Source organism: Lepeophtheirus salmonis, chromosome 4 (assembly GCF_016086655.4).
Source record: "Lepeophtheirus salmonis chromosome 4, UVic_Lsal_1.4, whole genome shotgun sequence".
Taxonomy (NCBI): Eukaryota; Metazoa; Arthropoda; class Copepoda; order Siphonostomatoida; family Caligidae; genus Lepeophtheirus; species Lepeophtheirus salmonis.
This window is the reverse complement of record NC_052134.2, coordinates 25,210,858-25,229,714: the sequence shown is the minus strand read 5'-3', so window position 1 is coordinate 25,229,714 and position 18,857 is coordinate 25,210,858. Positions and strand designations below refer to the sequence as shown.

Sequence of the window (18,857 nt, the reverse complement as noted above, 5' to 3'; positions counted from 1 at the left end):
CCTGTTTTAGGATTCATTATTATTTTAAGCAATATGTCGCCTCTTTCCTCTTCTCTTTTTATCTGCTCACTTCTGTGAGTGCTGTGTAATGGAATAAGAACAGGTCTAAAAATAGAGATTTTCAATTTTAATGGAATTGGATCGGGCTTGTTTGTCCTTCATCTCCTATTCATCCCATCACAACCACGCTTTCATGAAAGTTGATTCTACTTCTAGGCAGCTATAGTAGTTAAAGGGTTTTTCTCTTTCTTTTTGTTTCTCTCTCTCTCCTTTTCCCTTCTTTCTCTTGCTTCTCTTAATTCTCTCTTCGCTTCTTTTTTTGCTTCCCTCTCAGTCCTAACATAGACGTGAATACTCATTAATGATAAGTTTGCTGTACGAGTAATACACTAGGCTGAGTTACTGAGTAGTGAGTACCTTAACTAGTAATGGATGGTAAATGTCAACGAGGGTTTTCTTACTACTACTAGTTACTACTAAAGGTAATCGCATCCAACTTTCCCCTTTATCCTTCCTCTTCCTCCCTATTCCAAAACTCAGTATAAGGACAGGATATTGACTCAGTACTAATTACTGAGCTTTACATTGGTTTGATTTGGTTTGGTTTGGAAGACCAAGAGACGCGAGAAAAAGTCACAAAAGCAGGATCGAGTAAGAGGATTTCATAAATCATTTAAAGCACGGAAATGTGGGCTCAAGGACACCACCACCAAAAGCAACATAAAATCTCTCCCTTGCTACTGAATCATTTTCATAATCTAATGGCTTATTTCGTGCATTCTTGGAACTCCCAAGAGTCCCATTGCAGTTGCTGCTATTGCATATTACTAAAGGGATCCTCTTAACTTTAGCTGAATGCGACTTGCTCATGTTTTTAACTTGCATGCAAAATCCCTGTAATCACTCAAAAATATGACAATGGATCATATTGTTTTTTTTTCTGCTTTTATGAAAGGGTTTGTTGGGGTTTGATGCATGAGATTTGTCCTCTTTATTTAAGCGAATATTTAATTCCTTGTATAATTGATCTCCAAATGCCATATTTGATATGAACTAAACTATCATGTTATTTATTACGTTTCAAGCTTTTTATTGTAATTTCATATCATCGAAAGTTTTTCTATTGGATTCAATAGTGTCATTACTCATTACACTTTCTTTTTAAGCAAATCTATTCATATATTTATTTATTACACTCGTCTTTGAGGACTTGCCACTGACCTCTCCATAACTTTTTTTAAATTCTCAATTGGTTCAAAGTTGACAAATTTATCGCTTTGGCAAATGTAATGACGTGACTTTTTTTTTATATTATGTAGACGTACTGGACATGACCTGAACAACATCAAAAAATTCTGTGACATTTGAAATGGAATTTGACCATTCGACTTCACATGTTCGAAAACGATCATACGACAGAACAGACGATCATTTTAACGATCGAAAATACTCTTCATCATCCAACAACAGTATGAACAATAATAATAAATATGAGGACCCTCCCAATTCAAGACTCTTTATCGTTTGTGGAAAAAGCATTACGGAAGAGCAATTCCGTGAGGTCTTTCAAGATTTTGGAAGTATTGAGGAAATATGGATGGTTAGGGATAAAATCACTGGGGACCCAAAAGGTGTGACGTATATTAAGTTTTCGAAAACGTCGGAGGCTGCTTTAGCTATGGAAGAAATGAACGGAAAAGTTATTGGTAATAGTCCCCGTCCTCTTAAGGTTCTCATTGCCCATTCTCGTGAACAAGGATCCCGAAGAGACATGAATGAGGAAGAAAGACTTCTTAGACTATTCATTGTTGTCCCAAAGGCAATGACAGAATCTGACTTGAAGGATCATTTCTCTGAATATGGTGACATTGACTATGTATCACTTGTTCGAGATCGTTCAACTAGAGAGTCTAAAGGGTTTGGTTATGTCAAATATCATCGTATGAGTCATGCTGCTAAGGCTTTTGAAGAATGTGATAGATCTTTTAAACCTGTTTTTGCCGAACCTCGACCTCAAAGAGGTGCCCCATCTTCTGCTCCATCTTCCAATTGTAATCATGGTCACGAAGAACATCATGGAGGTGGTAGGTCCAGAGGGAGTGGGTGTGATCTTTTGAATTATATGGATACTTCTCAAACAAACCCTGATAATCTGTGTCGTTTAAACGTTTTGGCTTCACCTACCATTAATCAAGATCAGTTATGGAAACTCTTTGACCTTATTCCTGGTCTTGATTACTGTGATCAAAGGAAACCTCGTTCTGGTCATTTCACTGTAGTTTATAATAACCCACAAAGTGCAACCTATGCTAAAGAAAAGCTTCATGGATTTGAGTATCCTCCTGGGCATCGCATGGTTGTCAAATTTGAAGGGAGTGGAGTTAGTAACATGAAACCATTTAATAACTATGCCTCCCCTCCTAATAATAGGATTCCCTCAAATAATAACAACAGTAGTAATAATAATAACGGAGCTAATATCCAAAACGATTTAGCTCACTTGACTGAGACCATAGCCAATGCAACTGCTCTTCTTCAAGCAGCTGGATACTCATCTAATACTCAAAGTGGGCCAAATCCATCATCCAATGAAACATATGATCCCTCTTATTGCTCTGTGAAGTTACCATCCCCTCAACCGCTAGCTGCTATAGATTCTTTTGTCGAGGAGCGACTTTTTATTGTTTGTTCGCCTACGCCACCTCAATTATATGCACTTAAAGATGTATTTGGCCGATTCGGTAATCTTATAGATGTTTATATGCTCAGCGGAAAGACGTGTGGTTATGCAAAATATGCATCCAAGGCCTCCGCTATGGCTGCCATGTCAACTCTTCATGGGCAGGGTATTTGTGGCTCTCGACTGAAAGTAGTTCAAGCGGATCCCCAAAAAGATTTGTCATCTGATAATAACATTAAAAGAAAGAGGGCCAAGCTACTCTCATCGCCTGATGATATTGGAACTGATTGATTTTTTTAGTCATATTCTTATTATTTCTATTGCTTGTTAGGTCACTACCAAACGCTGGGATGCGCTTTTTTTCTTATAAGAATACAGAATTGGTTACAAAATTTTGACAGGGTATAAATTTCCTCACATTTGACTATCTGTAATTTCACGCAGGATAAAACGTGTTTTTTTATTAAAAAATTTATAAATCATTTAAAAAATGTATAATGATCAGCTTATGGTATGAGTTGCAGTTTAATATGTATTCCAGTAATAGATTCAAATCAACAATATAAGTTTTTTCTCTTAAATGATTCGCCCACTTCAAATTTAACATCATTGTGTTGTATTAGCATTGCTAAACTTGCTAGAACACAGAAAAAACCAATTTTCTTATTATTCTTATAAGATTTCTATGTATAAATTTTGAACTCAGTTTGGATACTTCAGTCCATCGCGTAAATACTCTTGAGGTAAATAATTGAATTTATTAACATTAATAAGTATTTATTTTTAAATGTCAATGCAAAAGTGAATTTTAATTTTTTTTTAATTGCATCATAAATTTAAAAGTATTTGTACATAGTTTTGGTTACTCAAATACATAGGTTCATATTATTATTTATATCCATTGTTAATTATATTATTATCAATAATATATTTTTTAATTTAATAATGAATCAAAATAAAGTCATCTTGTTGTTTAATATTCTGTGTTGTTATTATCATCGTAAATTGTACTGGAATGCTTTTTTGGATTCAATAATTAAATACATATGAGGTGAGGTGACAAAAAAAACTATCTTAAACAAAATCAAGAAAAGGAGAAAATCAGCATCTCAACATTTCATAGACATATTTTGGTCAATCATAGGTTAGGTTTTTAAATTTCTTTGATAAATTCAGATGTCCTAAAAGGTTCCAACATATTTAAGATCTTTAAAATTAAATATTTCAAATTCAAATTATTTAATTATTAATAAATTTTGGCTTATTATGTGTGAAACTTATGGTTCCTCCTTAAGGATGAATCAGAATACATTGGTGATAAAATTGGCTGATAATTCATCGGAACATTTTAAATTTAATCTCAACTTAATATTTAGGAGAATCATTCTACTCGCTTTTGTATTAACGGCTCATATTTACCAAATATCAATTTGAGATTGAGTTGCTTTTATTAAGTAGTTACTTACATACATTACCAAAATGTGTTAGTGTTTCCCAGTCATGGCGTCACGTCCTTACGATGGAGCCTTAGTATAGTATTCATGTATAAAGAGACATTTTTGGATTCACAAAACCTTAGGATACGTGTAGGTATGAATTTCGAATTCATAGACATAGTAGCACGGAGATGAAGGAAGAGTTAGAAAGACATTTAATTCATTTTCATTTGGATGGATTTTATATATATGGATTTGTATCTACCCATCATACTCGTTCCTTAGAATTCATATTTTTTCATTTAGAAATCCTAGCTACACGCCTTTTGATCCTTTCTTCATGTTATGTTTAAGGAATCTCTTCTTTTGGTACCCGACTCGTTGGATCTCATCTCCTTTAATGGAAGTATTGTGCAGATGTCCCATAACATCAAGGCCTGTGATAGTGACTTCTGACCTCGTTAATCATTGTCTCCATTCTCAAGAATACATAAATTGATCCAGAATTCTATAAATCATCTTATACTTTTAAAATAAATATTAATAAAATATTCTATTCCGCTATTACATATAAATAGTTGTTGCATATAGAACTGTTGATTGATTATGCTGTTTTAAAAAATATATTTATAAGTGACATCTTAACTTCTGTATAATTATATTGGAATATCTGAATGTCCTTGCTATTTCCAAAGTTATTGAGTCAGGAATCCCCTACTAAACAACTAAATTGATTATCATTACCCTCAAGGATCTACAAAGGATCGGACAAATAATGAAAAATTTAAACCTCAAAAATATACTTAATACTAAAACAATGATGTATGTATATCCCCTAACTAATCGAAATATATTGAAAAATACTTATATAATATGTAGTCGTTCAATTTTACAAAGTAATTTATAGTCTACTGTATAAATAAAAGTAGCTACATATTTGTACTATTGATAGATGTTCGCGTTTTTTTCATACCTACAAGCGTATAGTTTCCAGCTTTACGTTACTGTCATCACTCATCACATCACTCACAATATATATTTAGTTTACGTACATTAAATATTACTCAATAGCCATTCATAAATCATAATATAACTTTTTGTAAATATCAATATGGTACGTTACGTGTTATAAATACGTAATTCATATCACCGATGGGCCGATCTGGGATCATCATTATTGGTAAGTTCAAACTTCTTTTCATTAAGTGAACTTCGATTATAAAATTATAGTAGCATCACTCACAAAATAATTTCTGACATTAATTTGGCTATGTTTCAACAAGGATTCCTTGATATCAAAACATAAATAGAAAGTTTGGCTTAATATAAATTGATATATTATCTCCCCTTTCTGTCATATCATATACATATATTGTGTAATATTAGTACACTAATGACCTAGTTCATATGAGTGAATAAAAATATACTAGTCCACGTACATATTTCATAAAAATATTTATTTTCCTGAGCGGTCTGTCGACGAGTTCCCTTGATGTTTTATCTTCTTTTTTGAGAGAGAGGACTGCGGATTCATAACGACGGAAAATAATTTGTTACTCTTATCATCATAATTTAATTAATGATGACCTATGAGCCACAATTTCATTTGTAAAAAATCGGATGCGTTGAAGCCATTATTAATAATTCAATAAATTTATAGTAATTTAATATTTCCATTTATACAGATTATGAACATTATGGTATTTTTAAGATGTATTCTAGTTGATATATTGTTTAGTCACTCATTGAATCATTCATAATGACATGCAAACATTTTATATTTTACTTTTTATTGGAAAAGATCAAATACCTTTTCCCTCATAATAATCTATTTCTTTGTATTGAAATATGATAGAATTGTTTTATTAATCACTCGATTATGAGGATGTTCATAATATGTCCAAAAAAATACATTGTTGTAATTTGTAAATGTATAAAATGGGATGCAGTTAGGAGAATTTTGTCATAATCATTGTATATCATTGACTTGTAACTTTGACTCATCTTATCGTTGTAAATATGCTTAAATTTAGCTTTTGTAAAATATGTTTTACGTCATGGATTCTCAACTTTTTTTTTAGAGATGTACTACTTGTAAATTTTATTTTTTCAACCATGTACCCCTTAACCAACGCAAAGTATATTTAATAAACAGTGTTAACACTGCCTGTTTTATTAAACATTGTAACTGAATATAAATTGTATTTTTTAGTGAGAAACTTGTGCTTGTTGTTCTTGTTTAGTCTTGGTGGCAGGGAGGCAACTGCTGTAATCCTGCTCTTCTCCAGGCTCAGTCTGTTTCTCTGTTTTGTCTTTTTCACAGTCATTGCAGAGAGGAGGCCTCACATAAATATGTTGGGGAAAGAGCAGTAGCTGCTTTAAAGCTTTCTGCCCCATGTCAGGGTACTCCTGCTTATCGTACTCCCAAAACTGTGTGAGTATGGATTTGGCTAACTTCAACTGGAGGCCACAGTTTGAAGACACTACCAAGAGTTCTTCCTGAATAGTGACAGGTAGTTTGCTTCCCTTTTCCTCAGACAAGAGAAATGGTTCTCCAACCCAATCCAGCTGTGCAGATTTCTTCTCTAAGTCAGAAAGTAAGAATGGAAATCTTGAATCAAATTGATCAAATGTACCAGCATGATTGACTTGATTGGAACTCTGTTCACATCCGCTCACCGGATGAGTATTTTTCCTCAAGAGAGTCAGCACACTTCTGTATGGAGCAGCAGCTCTGTTCGTTCAGCTCTCATTATTTCACAAAGGTGACAAAAAGGGTGTGCATTAAGTGGCTTCGACTTGATAAAGTTTATCACTTTGATAGTGTCATTTAAGACGTCGTGTAACTCCGGGCTAATTTTCTTCGACATCAATACCTCCCTTGTAACACATAGTGAATCCACTTCACATCGGGATTTTCTTCTTTAATCCGCGTGATGAGTCCTCTTGTGCGGCCTGTCATTGAATCTTCTGCATCCGGGCATATGCTGCAGCAGAATTTCCAGCTGAGATCGTTTTCCTAGAAAAAGTTATTAGCTAAATTAAAAATATCCCCTCCTGTTTTTTTCTCATCGAGAGTTTTGCAGAAAAGTATGTACTCATAAATGTCATCAGTATCGACGTATGTGTCAGAAGAACAATTTGTGCATTTCTACTTACATCTGTGGACTCATCCAGCTGGAGGAAAAAAGAGTTGCTTAGTTTCGCTACAACTTGATCGACGATATACATCTGTTACTATCTTTTGTACTCGGTTGCAAACGGAGTCATTTAACAGAAGTACATTCTTGAATTTTTCCGCTGGGTTTTTATCCAGCACTGTCTCAGCCAGCACAATAGCAGCTAAAATTAGCAAGTCTTCCCCGATAGTAAACAGTTTCTACGCTTTAGTAATTAGCAAAAATATGGCAAAAGAGGCAGCTTGGGCTTTGGATGATGTTATGGAGGCTTTCCGAATTGTGTCTTTAGATTATCTGAGTTATGACAGTTTTCTTTTGAAAAACTTTGAAAAAGTTTTTTGTCTTGAGATGACGCTGGAGATAAGTTGTCCTCATTCCAACTACAGGCTGTGAACATGAATCCCATTAGGATGTATTATTCCATATACTGACGGAATTTTTGGGGAGCCTTTGTTTTTTTTTCTTTGTAACCTCTTTCCCTCTGTTTCTCAGTGGCACCGCTCCAGTGTTTCAACCATAACTCTATTTTTTGAGTTGTCAAGGGGGCATTGATGCCAAGCTGGTCAAACCATCCTTATAGGAGGTTATAGGAAGACTCGCATACTTTTTAGAAAAATGAAACTGAATTGCTCAGTGAATATAAAATTCAGCTTAGTTATATTAGTTTTGTTAACAAATTTTTGTGAATAACTTGACAGTAATTTAAATGTGGTAGCAATTAAACTTATTTTGTTTTAGTTACAAGATGTTTTCCCTCAATATTTCTATTTCTGTACAGCTGTGCTTCCCCCCCCCTCTCTCTCTCTCTCTCTATACGCCATCCTCACTCTCTCTTATAAATTATAATAAAGCAATGCTTCATTTAGCCCTGCAACGGAAACACCCTCTGCTAGTAATAAATAAGTATGATTAAAGTACACAAAAATAGTGTATGATTTTGTTTTGTCTCGAGTCTGGGAGTACATAAGAGATAAATGAAAGTTGATATGATTGACTTATTTTGGCCTTTTTTCTGTTTATTATTTGGCGAAAGGTTGCGTGATACAATAAAGGCAACGATGTGAGCTCTACCATAGTGCAGGGAGCACTATGTACATGTAGAGTGCACTTCTTTTCAGAAAGTAAATAGGTTGACAAACTTATCATCTTTAGTATATCTACTTTGGGTTTGATTGGATAAAATATTATACGTAGATATACTAAATATGATTATTTGTGTCAACTTATGTATTTCCTGAAAAGAAGTGTACTCTCTATGTATATAGTGCTCTCTGAATAGTACATGGCAACTGTCGATGTCTACTTCTATAGTTCAGTCAACCATTTCATCCATCTTCCTCATCTACTTCATGTTTCGGGGCATTAGGAATCCTTATTTTCGCTATTAAAGTTAAGGAAATTCGTCTCCTGGATTAGACTTTCATCTAACAACTCATTCAATACTCCTTTATTTCAAAATATTGGAGTCGTTAGCCCCTCTCTTTCAGTCACTCTCAATAATCTACATTCTTGATTCTACAATTTGACAAGGCTTTCATTCTATTAACGACATTCAAACACATTGAGGATCTCCCCCGTCGTAGTGGAGCATATAAAGCTAATTCTCAATTTCTCAAGAGACTTTGCCACTGTTGACTCATTGAGGAACGAATAAAATTGTTTGATTTCATTCAACTCCATTAGCGAAATAAAATGAAGGTGTTCCATTCTCTTTAGGCTTATCATCATCAATTCTATCATTCAATCCAAGACCAAATATCGTCAATCCATATATATTTTAAATACTTATTTGTATTGACGTCATTTGTAATGATGGCATTCAATTATTATAAGAAATATAGAAGATAGCAGAAAAATAGGAGATACTAGATTGATACTTCTTCGCGAATGTGTGGAATTGAATATTAATGAAAATATCTTGTAACTTCGTCACTCGCTGCATTAAAGAATAGGTCATTGTGATAAAATGCAACATAATTACATATATGTAGTGATTACGAATAATTAATTGTAAACATTCCTTGAGTTTCATTCCACTAGACATATAGTGAGCGTTTTAAGTGATAAGGAGACATAAATAGATTCAAATACCGACAAATATATAATAATATACAAGGATTGCTTGAAGACAAAAACTTTTATGATTATATTTAGACTGGCAAGAAAAAGTTAGGAAAAAAAATGGAATTTCACTTATTTTTATAGCTACCTATGACTTTATCATCAGGTGACGCAGTAATTAGGGTATTAAAATGAAGAAAAATTAAGGTATTTTGCTTAAATTATAGCTTCATAAAATATCCTGCTATAATTGTTTTACAAACTTTTGGCATTCTTGCTGTTTTTCAAGTGTGATATCATTTCAAGCATTCTTCAAAATTTTACACAACTTGTTTTTCAAGTTTTTTTTTGTTATTTAGAATTGTTATAAATTGTTCAAGCTTTGATTCAAGTAAATTTCCCTAAATGTAAAAGAGTTTCGATTTTCTCAAATTGATATATATTTTCAAATTTTTCTTTGGTTATAGTTGTGTCATGATAAAAAACTATCCCTCATACACCATGACGTCAATATTAAAAGACGTGGTGGAATTAAAACATCAGTCGTTCATTCGTTATGGTATAATCCTATATTTTTATTAACCTGATTGATTTTCGGGGTTTTTTTTTACATGCCCATTGTACACAGGATTTTCATCACAATTTATAGCCTTATTAATTATGAGTTTATCAAGTAGAATTGCTCATCAAAAATAATGTTTTCTCTGCGGCAGGTTGCGTGATTGTAGCTTATACTACTCCACATAGTCTATATAAATGTTGTGTACAAATTGCCAATTTGTAGAAGTTGAAACTAGTATAAAAAAATTGTACAAGTTCCAACCAAAAATGAGATGATTAATTTTAAATGAAATGTTTAAAGTACTTGGGATGAGGATAATGTAATACTTGAATATTCCATGAATGCTCAATATATTAATGCTGTAATTTTTGATTATTTTCATATAAATTACTAAAATAATAGTATTTTGTGGGCCGTTATAAAGTTCAAATGCTCAAAGTTATATTATTCATAAATATATAATAAACCTGTAATTTTAATAAATAAAAATGAAGTCATAGTTTCAATTAATAGTTGGTAGTTAGAATGACCAATTTGGCTACTAAATAATGGATTGAAAATAAAATAAATTGAAACTTATACATGTTGTAACTTGTACAAAATCGCAACTTGTACACCAAATAAATAATAATTGAATGCCACGATTTTTTAATATTTTTTTGTCTCATTAGATTGTGTTGAAAATGAAGGGTTATATTTTTATCTATTTTTTAATGTTTAATCACGCCTCTCCTTTCTCAGCAGGCTTTCCCATAATTAAAAGAGCAAAAATATAAGGATTTGGATTCAAGTAATGTCTCCTGTAGATAGATAGTCATTGAGACATGTTTATGGGGAGTGACGAAGAGCGCATGATATAAATAATTATATTTTTTGTGACTTTTATTTTAAATTTCCTTTTTCATAAATGAAAGGACATTTGCAATTTTTAGAGAATTATTTATTTTCATTCATATTATGGTATCTGAAAGCTGGGGTTTGAGTGTTTTTTTAGCGTGCGTGGAAATATTGCCGAACCGACACTTTTCCGTATGACCTCTGAAAATTGATTCATTTGTATTGACCATTGAATCTCAATACATAACCATTGATTAAGAGATATTTTCTGGCCTATCTTTTTTGAACATCTTTTATCTTTCTGTTTTATTTATTAAGCGGTTGTCATGATTTTTGTAATAATTGTTCTAATAGCGGTTCGAGACAACTTTGAAAACATCCTCATAATTTAATTAATCAATAATTGATTAATTAACACTTCATCACTACAATTTGTGGATAATAATTAAAAATTCTATCTTTTAAAATTGGTGTAGCATAAATGGGAATCATAAATACAAAGTATTGTAGCATAAATAATCATAAAATATATTTATTATTATTTTCGGCACAGTATCAGTTCGGCAAAATTGCATTAGGCAATCATGTTTTCGGCAAAGTTTCCTAGAATTGTTGTTTATTTATATTCGTTCGTAAACACGACAGAAACAGGCACCTTCTTGTGGTTAAATAATACAACTCCATAAAATTTAACATAATTTAAAAAATAAAATAACGTATGCTACTCACATAGATCGCGTTATAAAAATTCTTCTGGTTATGATCCTTTTTCTGAAATATTAAGCTACAGACTGTCACCCTCCCCCCCTTCCAGAAAATATACAGGGTAGGGCAGCAAAACGTGGAATGTTAATTAATATTTATTTTCTTATTGCTATTAAAAGTTTTAGCGATTATTTTTTGATATTTTGTTTCTGCTGTCCTTTTTACATAAACAAACTATTATAATCATTTAGTCGTTTCATTATCATGAGCGAGCAACAAGCGAAAATGCAATGCAACTAAGATTTTTTAGATGCTGTGATGAAGATTGAGAACATTGTTAAGTGTTCTAGGAGCCTCGTTTTTAAGTTGGGCAAGATGAAAAGAAAGGGAGATGACCTTTCCAGGGTATTAGGAAGTGGAGAGTATAATTTAAAGATGAACACGAAGTTCTTGTTAATTTTAGAGAATAATATAAAGGATGATCCCACTAAGTCGATGAATCGCCTCGCCAAGGACTTCTCTGTGGCTCCTCTGAGGACGATCAGAAGGCCCATAAAACACTACTTGGATTTTTTTTTTTTCACAAGTACACTACGCCACCTTTTGATAGAGGGATGAAAGGGAGGAGGCTCGAGAGGTGCAAGAAAATCCTCACATGGATCAAGGCAAATGGGTAAATTGTTAAAAATTTTATCGGATAAGAAGATTTTTACAGTTGATCAATTCCACAACCACCGAAAAGATCGCTGAGGTTCTAGGGGTTCACGCCACCAAATATCCGGTTCAAACAATAGTCTTCGGGGTTGTGGCCTCTGATGGAAAGAAAATTCCTCCATTCTTTTTCAAGGCTGGATAGAAAATCGTCCAGGAGGCCTACTATACGGTGCTTAGGTGTACCATCTTGCCATGGCTGAAGACAAACTACCTGGAGGGTAATAACGTGTGGATTCAGGACGGCACCATTTCTCACACGTCCGCCAAGTGCCAAACTTTGTTTGCAGATAACATGGCTCGATTCTGGTGTAAAGAGATATGGACTCTTCTCTCACCAGACTTGAGCCCCCTGGTCTTTTCTTTATAATACATTTTGGAGAAGGAAGCCAGCAGGACCTCAAACCCAGATGTAGACTCACTGAAGTCCTCCATGGTGGCTGTATGGAACAACTTGTTAAAGAAGTTCGTCATCAACTCCTGTAAGGCCTTCAGGTGACGAGTAATAACTGTGAATGATAATGAAGGTGGCCAATGCCCATATTGAGTAAGAAAAAGTTTAGAAAATACCTTGTCTACATGTTTTGTTAATATTATTTTTTATGCCTATTACTGAAAATATAAAATTATTGATATATTTCTAAATCCATCTCTCGAGTCCGCTTTTTGCTGCCTACCCTTTATATATTTTTAATTTGCAAAATGCCCGGACAATCTATAAAATTTCCAATAAAGTGGTCAATGGTAATTTTAACTCAATTTACATTGTCAGGTATACTGATTGTGAGTAATTTGATTATTAAACAATTCATTGCAAGCAATTTAATCATTATAGATTTGATTAAGATACAATTGCATTCTATACAATTTGATAATCTAGTGTAGGGATTTCCATTATGTGGATCAAGGACAACATTGCGGCTCGCCGAATGTTTAGGTATGACCCACAACTCATTCTCACTTCAAGTAGTATTTTTTAGCAAAATTGTTGCAATATCATCAAAACACTCACGATACTTTAGTTAAAATTTTATTTACTGTTCACAATTAGCATTAAAAAAATAATAATAAACATAAAAGTGAAGAACACAACCACACAATGGGGTATTTGTGTCACTCATGGGTCATGATACGTATAAACATTCAAAAATATTTGATGGTATCTTGTATTCTCTGAACTCTAACAGAGTAGGCAGTAGGTGATACAGTTGCCCCACATTATCAGAATCCTAATTTTAGTGCTGCGGCTAGGTAAGTAGAACACAAATATAAAATTTTAGCAAATTTGGTTAATGTTTACCACTAGCACAATTGCCAATTTATAAACACGTATGAAGCAAGAATCTTTTGTTGTCTTTTATTTTAAAAATATGTATTTAAATAAAAAGTGTATTTGAAGAATTAAAGATTATCGTGTTTTATAAATTTTTTTGTGACTCTAGTTTCCTTGATTGTAGAGAGTAATAAGTTATCACACATAGACCGTTTATTAAATAAAGAGGACAAATATTAAATTTCAGTTGAGAGAAGAAGAAATTTTTTTTTTCCTTTTTTGTTACTTTTTTTACTAATTATCATCTTCATATGATGATATAATTTTATAATTAGATTAATAACTATTTTACACATATAAATAGACCATTCGACAATTCCTAAGTACCAACTACTTGTTTCTCTCTTTCGATTTCTTTGATTTGGAAGGGAATATCTATCTTTCTCAAACACTTGAAGGATTTTCTGTAAGTTTTACTTTTTTAAGGATTGTCCCAATAAGTCTTGCACTATCTTCACTCCTCTTTCTGCTCCATCGTTAACCACTTACAAGTTATAGATTTTCTCTTTGCTTATGCAAAAGTCAAGATCGGATTCCCATTTTTCAAATGGTTTCTGCAAGAAGCTGATGAAAAAAAAAAAAAAAAAAAAAAGAAGAAGACCATTTTCGCCAACAAACTGCAATAAATCCAGGTCATCAGTGTATCTTTTGGAATCTGTAGGAAAGTTAGTTTGCCATATTTTGAGCCATACCTTTTTCTACAGAGTCTTTGTTCAAAAGTCAGTAATTTTGAAATCATCTTTGTTTTGATGTCGTTTCCAATTTGATCACAAAACAGTGCTAGGTTGTTTAGTTAGGTACCACCATTTTTAGTGTGTTAATTCTCCTTTTGATGTAAATTTTCTTAAATGAACATATTCTTGGTACAGAAGTTCAACCTTTTCAGCCATCTTTATCTTAGCTATTGTAATAATTGGAGCGTTTTGGTAATGTAGCATCACTTCTTCGACAACAAAATTTGCAGCTATTCGTGATATTTTGGTAGATTTTCTTACATCCTCCCTCCTTAATTTCTCCAAGTTTCCCATATAAGGTAGGAGAACTTAATTCCATGTTGGGAGTCTAGAACAAGTTATCTTGATATGTTCAGGCCTTAGCGTCTCAAGTAAAAAATCTAAACGAGAATCTGAACCTCTAGTGCACATATTAAGTAACTAATACAATACACAACAAAATAATGAGAAAGGCTAAAGACTAGTTTAACCCAATCCTCAAATATTGACTAATCCTACTAATGAACAATCCATGGTACTGTGTATCAAATTTGTCAATCAGTAATACATATTTCAAACAAAGAAATACAGTTTTATAAACTACGTAGTAGAATTAGACGGATTTACTTATAACTGTGTGCATGTTAGAATATAAATACAATATTTACATTATAAATTTATATTGATACTATATTAAAAAGATAATTAGTAAGAAAAAAAGGGAGATAGGTTGTCCTTTCTTTATTTTCTGTACTGAAGTTAAATAATGTCTTCTTTATTTAATAAAGGGTGTTATCAGTTATCGCACTTACGTGCGATAACTGATTACTCTCTAAAATCAAATTAACTAGAGTTAAAAAATATTTATAAAAAAACAATAATCTGTTATTGTTCATAGAAATATTTTATTTAAATACATCTTTTCAAAATAAAGCAACACAAAAAGTTTTTCCTTCATACGTGTTAAGAAATTGCAATTTTGCTAGAGAACAACCAAATTTGCTACAGATTTGTATTTTTGTTCTACTTACCTAGCTGCAGTACCAAAATTAGGTTGCGCTGATTCTTAAAAGGATTTCTAATTTTAGCGGTAACTCCATCAATCTAGTAGGCAGTTTAGCTTTTTTAAAGCAGTATGGCCTTGAAAAATTAAATTTGTCCTTTATACTTGGTCTCAAATTAAGATAAATTTTTATGTTATAGCTTGTTTTATGTAGCCATTTTTCAAGAAATTTAACTTAATAAGTACTGCAGACCATTTAAACATTTCAAATGGGAATGCATCCCATTATATTAAAAGGTTAGGCATCCCTGATCTATTAGATATTGATTAAAGTTTATATTGTATTCAAACAATCAAACTATAGTATGATAAGAATTTGTCACAGGAGACTCCATTTTATTTTGCAAAATATACCTCGGGCAACAGGTTTTGCAGGTGGATCAAAATCATTGCCACCACTATCCTGAGTATCAAGGACCATTTAGAATATATTATAATACACTCCAGCCCACGGGTTACGCAATTTAACCACTTGCCCACTTGCAAGGAGTCGTTGATGAAGTTCCCAGAGATATGGAAGTTACATTGCGACTCACTGCATCGATTATGTTGGATGGAAATGAACAAGGCTTTCAGCGATACAATTGCAGAAACTCAAAAGCAATAACCGCTGTGAACTATTTTCATCAGTTTGTCTGTATGTAAATTGTAATTGTCTGTATGTAATGTGTTGAGACTCGGTCGAGCACCAAATTTTTTTCTTTGGTTCGGTCTTAAGTAATTTTTTCTAGACCAATCTGCACCGATATTTTGGTCCAAACCGCGGTCTCAGACCGTGGGCCAATTTTGTTCGGTCTCACTTTGTGGACCGATTTTTTTCGGTCTTATTGTTTTAGAACAAATACTGTATACATATAACATAAATTTATTCATGTGAGCTATCTCTGTTTAAACTTCGTATGACGTCATTGTACTTGAAAATACATATGATGTCATACTATAAATAATTTATCTGTAAAATCGGTCTAGACCGATTTTTTGGCACCGAACTAGACCGAATTGTTCCTTTGGACCGATCTAGACCGAACTTTTCTATGAGACCAGTCCAGACCGAGATTTTTTGTTGGGCCGAACTAATTTGGTCCAACAAAAAAAGTATAACGGTCACAGACTGGTCTAGGATTTCCAGACCGAAACCCAACACTTGTAAATGCATATGTATCTTTTTTGTAAAGTCATTTTTGAGTGTATCTAAGGACTATATAAATATTTGATCTAAGGAATAGTAATACAATCGAGCGTGTGCGTCTTATCAAAAATAAAAATAAAAATCTATACATGTAGTCATGAAAATTGTATGTATTTTGGACAAGTTAAAAAAAAGAAACCGAAAGTCAATATGACAACCATGACAATTTGGAGAATATTTTCGAGGAGTGCATCTAGCTCTCATGACGTTTCATTAGATTAGCTACAATGAGCTGTGACGAGGAAGGAGCAGAGAAGGCAATAAACAAAGACATTGGCAGTAATTACTCTGATGCTGATCCCCAATTCTACTCTGAGTCCAACAAGGACTTAAAATTATAAATCCGCAACAAATCCTCAGGGTTACCCTCCTCTTTTATGAGCACACACGAATGTTCAATCAAGTTTGGAATATAATGGAATCTATTTAGGAAAGGAGATGTTCATTACTCATGAATGAAATAATTATGATAACTGCTAAGGAAAAGAAAATTCATTCTTCAGGTAAACAAGTAAAAAACAAAAACGTATTTGCTAAAAAAGACATATGATTTACATCGCTAAAAATGAATGAAGTGAATTCTTCTTGTCTTATCTATCTGTGATGTCTATACTAACAATAGGAATTAAGTGAATGTACTAAGTTGTAAAGGAATAAAAAACTTAATATTTAACAAAAATCCAAAGGCTACTACTTAAACATAAATTGTTTCCTTATTTGACATCTCGTTCAAGTCCATCAATACAAAGACAAAAAAAAACGATAATATCTTAAATCTTATCTCCAAAAGTAGATCAATATGTCATGCAAATTGTCATTTCCGACTATTATGGAAAATCTCCTAAATATAAAACTTTTTTTCCAGGATCTTCAACAATAGCAAGGAATAGTATTTTATATTGATTGATATATATCGCAATTGTTGTTAATACTTCAACTGAAAATTCTACGGGAATAAAAGTTAAACTTCTAAAACGGTTGTATGATTTACGATAACAGCAATGACTAGTAGTTATCAAGAAATAGTTTGCATAGTACATGCATCAATTGAGAATATATGTCTGTAAAATAATAAAATGATTCTAGTTATTGTAGAATAAAAAACAAAACCAAAATTATTAGTGAATTCGTCATTGTCTTATTAATTGTGATGATCCTACCAACACAAAGAATTTAGTGAATATACTTAGTTGTAATTCAGTGAAAAACTTTTTATTTAACAAAAATCTTAAGCATATTGCTTAAACGTAAATAGTTTCCTTATTTGACACAATTCAACTCGTTCAAGTAGTTACATAAAAAGCCAATAAAATAATATTTTCTAAAATCTTATTCCTGATAGGAGATCAATATAATATGCAAACTGAGAACATTATGTGGAAATTTATATAACATCAACACCACCAAGTAATAGTATTTATATTGTTATATATATATCACAATCATTATTCAAAAACTTGCTATGTCTGTACATCTCTCAAAATATATAACTATTATTAGACCTTAAATCTAGTAAAGTTGTAAAAGTAAATACTCAAGTACCGTTAGTTATCAAAAGTAATTATAATAACTTCAACTAGAAATGAACTTCCTTCATAAATAAAAAATTTCGCTAATATATTGATTTTTTTATGAATCAAGATCAATTCCCTGTGTCTCAAAGTCTTTTTTAAAGCTATGGGTTGTAGTTTCGAAAATGCATCAACAGAAATTAACAAGCCAAAAAACAAATTATTGAATTATCGGAAAAAGGGAGAACTTATACTAAATACGAATGAAAAAAGAGAATTAGGTAAATAAAGGAATGATTAGATGATTAGTGAGCTAGTCTTATTATGTATCTTCATTGTAGTTGAAGAAGGAGTACGACAAGTTAGCAATGACAATGACAATAAATAAATCGGAAGGTCAAACGTTTGAAAAAATTGCTTTATATTTAAAAAAAATCAGTAATTTCACATGGTTCACATATGTTGTTGCATTTTCAAGAGTGTCAAAAGGAGGCAAAGGTCTGATTATATTTACATCAAATGGACAGAAAATAACAAAAAAGGAGGGTTTACAATATAAATTTACCGATTATATATTTATAGTAGATCGTTTTAGTATAGAATTTTAATATAAAAAAAGTAAATATAAATGAAATCTTTTTAATTTTTCATTGGTTATATTTAAGATAACGCGTTCGCGCTAGTATAATCATAATATTTTTACTTTACTTATGCTATTTTAAATGTAAAATGTTCTCCTCTTAATACTTTCTGGAGGAATAAAGCTGTGATAATTATTTATCAAAGTCGCTTCAGACTACTTTAAGTATTTCAGTAATAATATAATTTTTATGAATTTTCTCCAACTTAAAGAAAACAATCACAATCCCTGCATTAC

The 18,857-nt window shown here is 32.1% G+C and overlaps 2 protein-coding genes and 1 long non-coding RNA gene across 5 annotated transcripts in view; 2 read left to right on the top strand and 1 right to left on the bottom strand.

Annotated features, from left to right (window-relative positions):
* Nucleotides 1–18,857, top strand: part of ENGase (cytosolic endo-beta-N-acetylglucosaminidase) — a 212,235-nt gene that overhangs the window by 155,517 nt on the left and 37,861 nt on the right. Inside the window, exon 2 of the mRNA XM_040709689.2 lies at nucleotides 5,199–5,296. The gene's annotated coding sequence lies outside the window, so the exon portion shown is untranslated. The remainder of the gene's footprint in view (nucleotides 1–5,198; nucleotides 5,297–18,857) is intronic.
* On the top strand, nucleotides 315–3,657 carry LOC121115616 (RNA-binding protein 45). 3 transcript variants are annotated; one of them, XM_071887740.1, is made up of 3 exons: nucleotides 315–482; nucleotides 1,320–3,011; nucleotides 3,387–3,657. In XM_071887740.1, exon 2 carries the CDS (start codon nucleotides 1,370–1,372, stop codon nucleotides 2,969–2,971), a length of 1,602 nt encoding a protein of 533 aa, XP_071743841.1. In that variant the 5' UTR covers nucleotides 315–482; nucleotides 1,320–1,369; the 3' UTR covers nucleotides 2,972–3,011; nucleotides 3,387–3,657. The 3 variants fall into 3 exon arrangements, with proteins under 3 accessions (XP_071743841.1, XP_040565626.1, XP_040565628.1); XM_040709694.2 differs by having other exon boundaries at nucleotides 334–651; XM_040709692.2 differs by having other exon boundaries at nucleotides 315–651; nucleotides 1,320–3,657.
* Nucleotides 5,948–18,246, bottom strand: LOC139905187 (uncharacterized). The gene is made up of 2 exons (XR_011779747.1): nucleotides 14,197–18,246; nucleotides 5,948–14,121 (listed from the first exon to the last, which is right to left on the bottom strand). It is a non-coding gene; the product is annotated as an uncharacterized lncRNA (long non-coding RNA).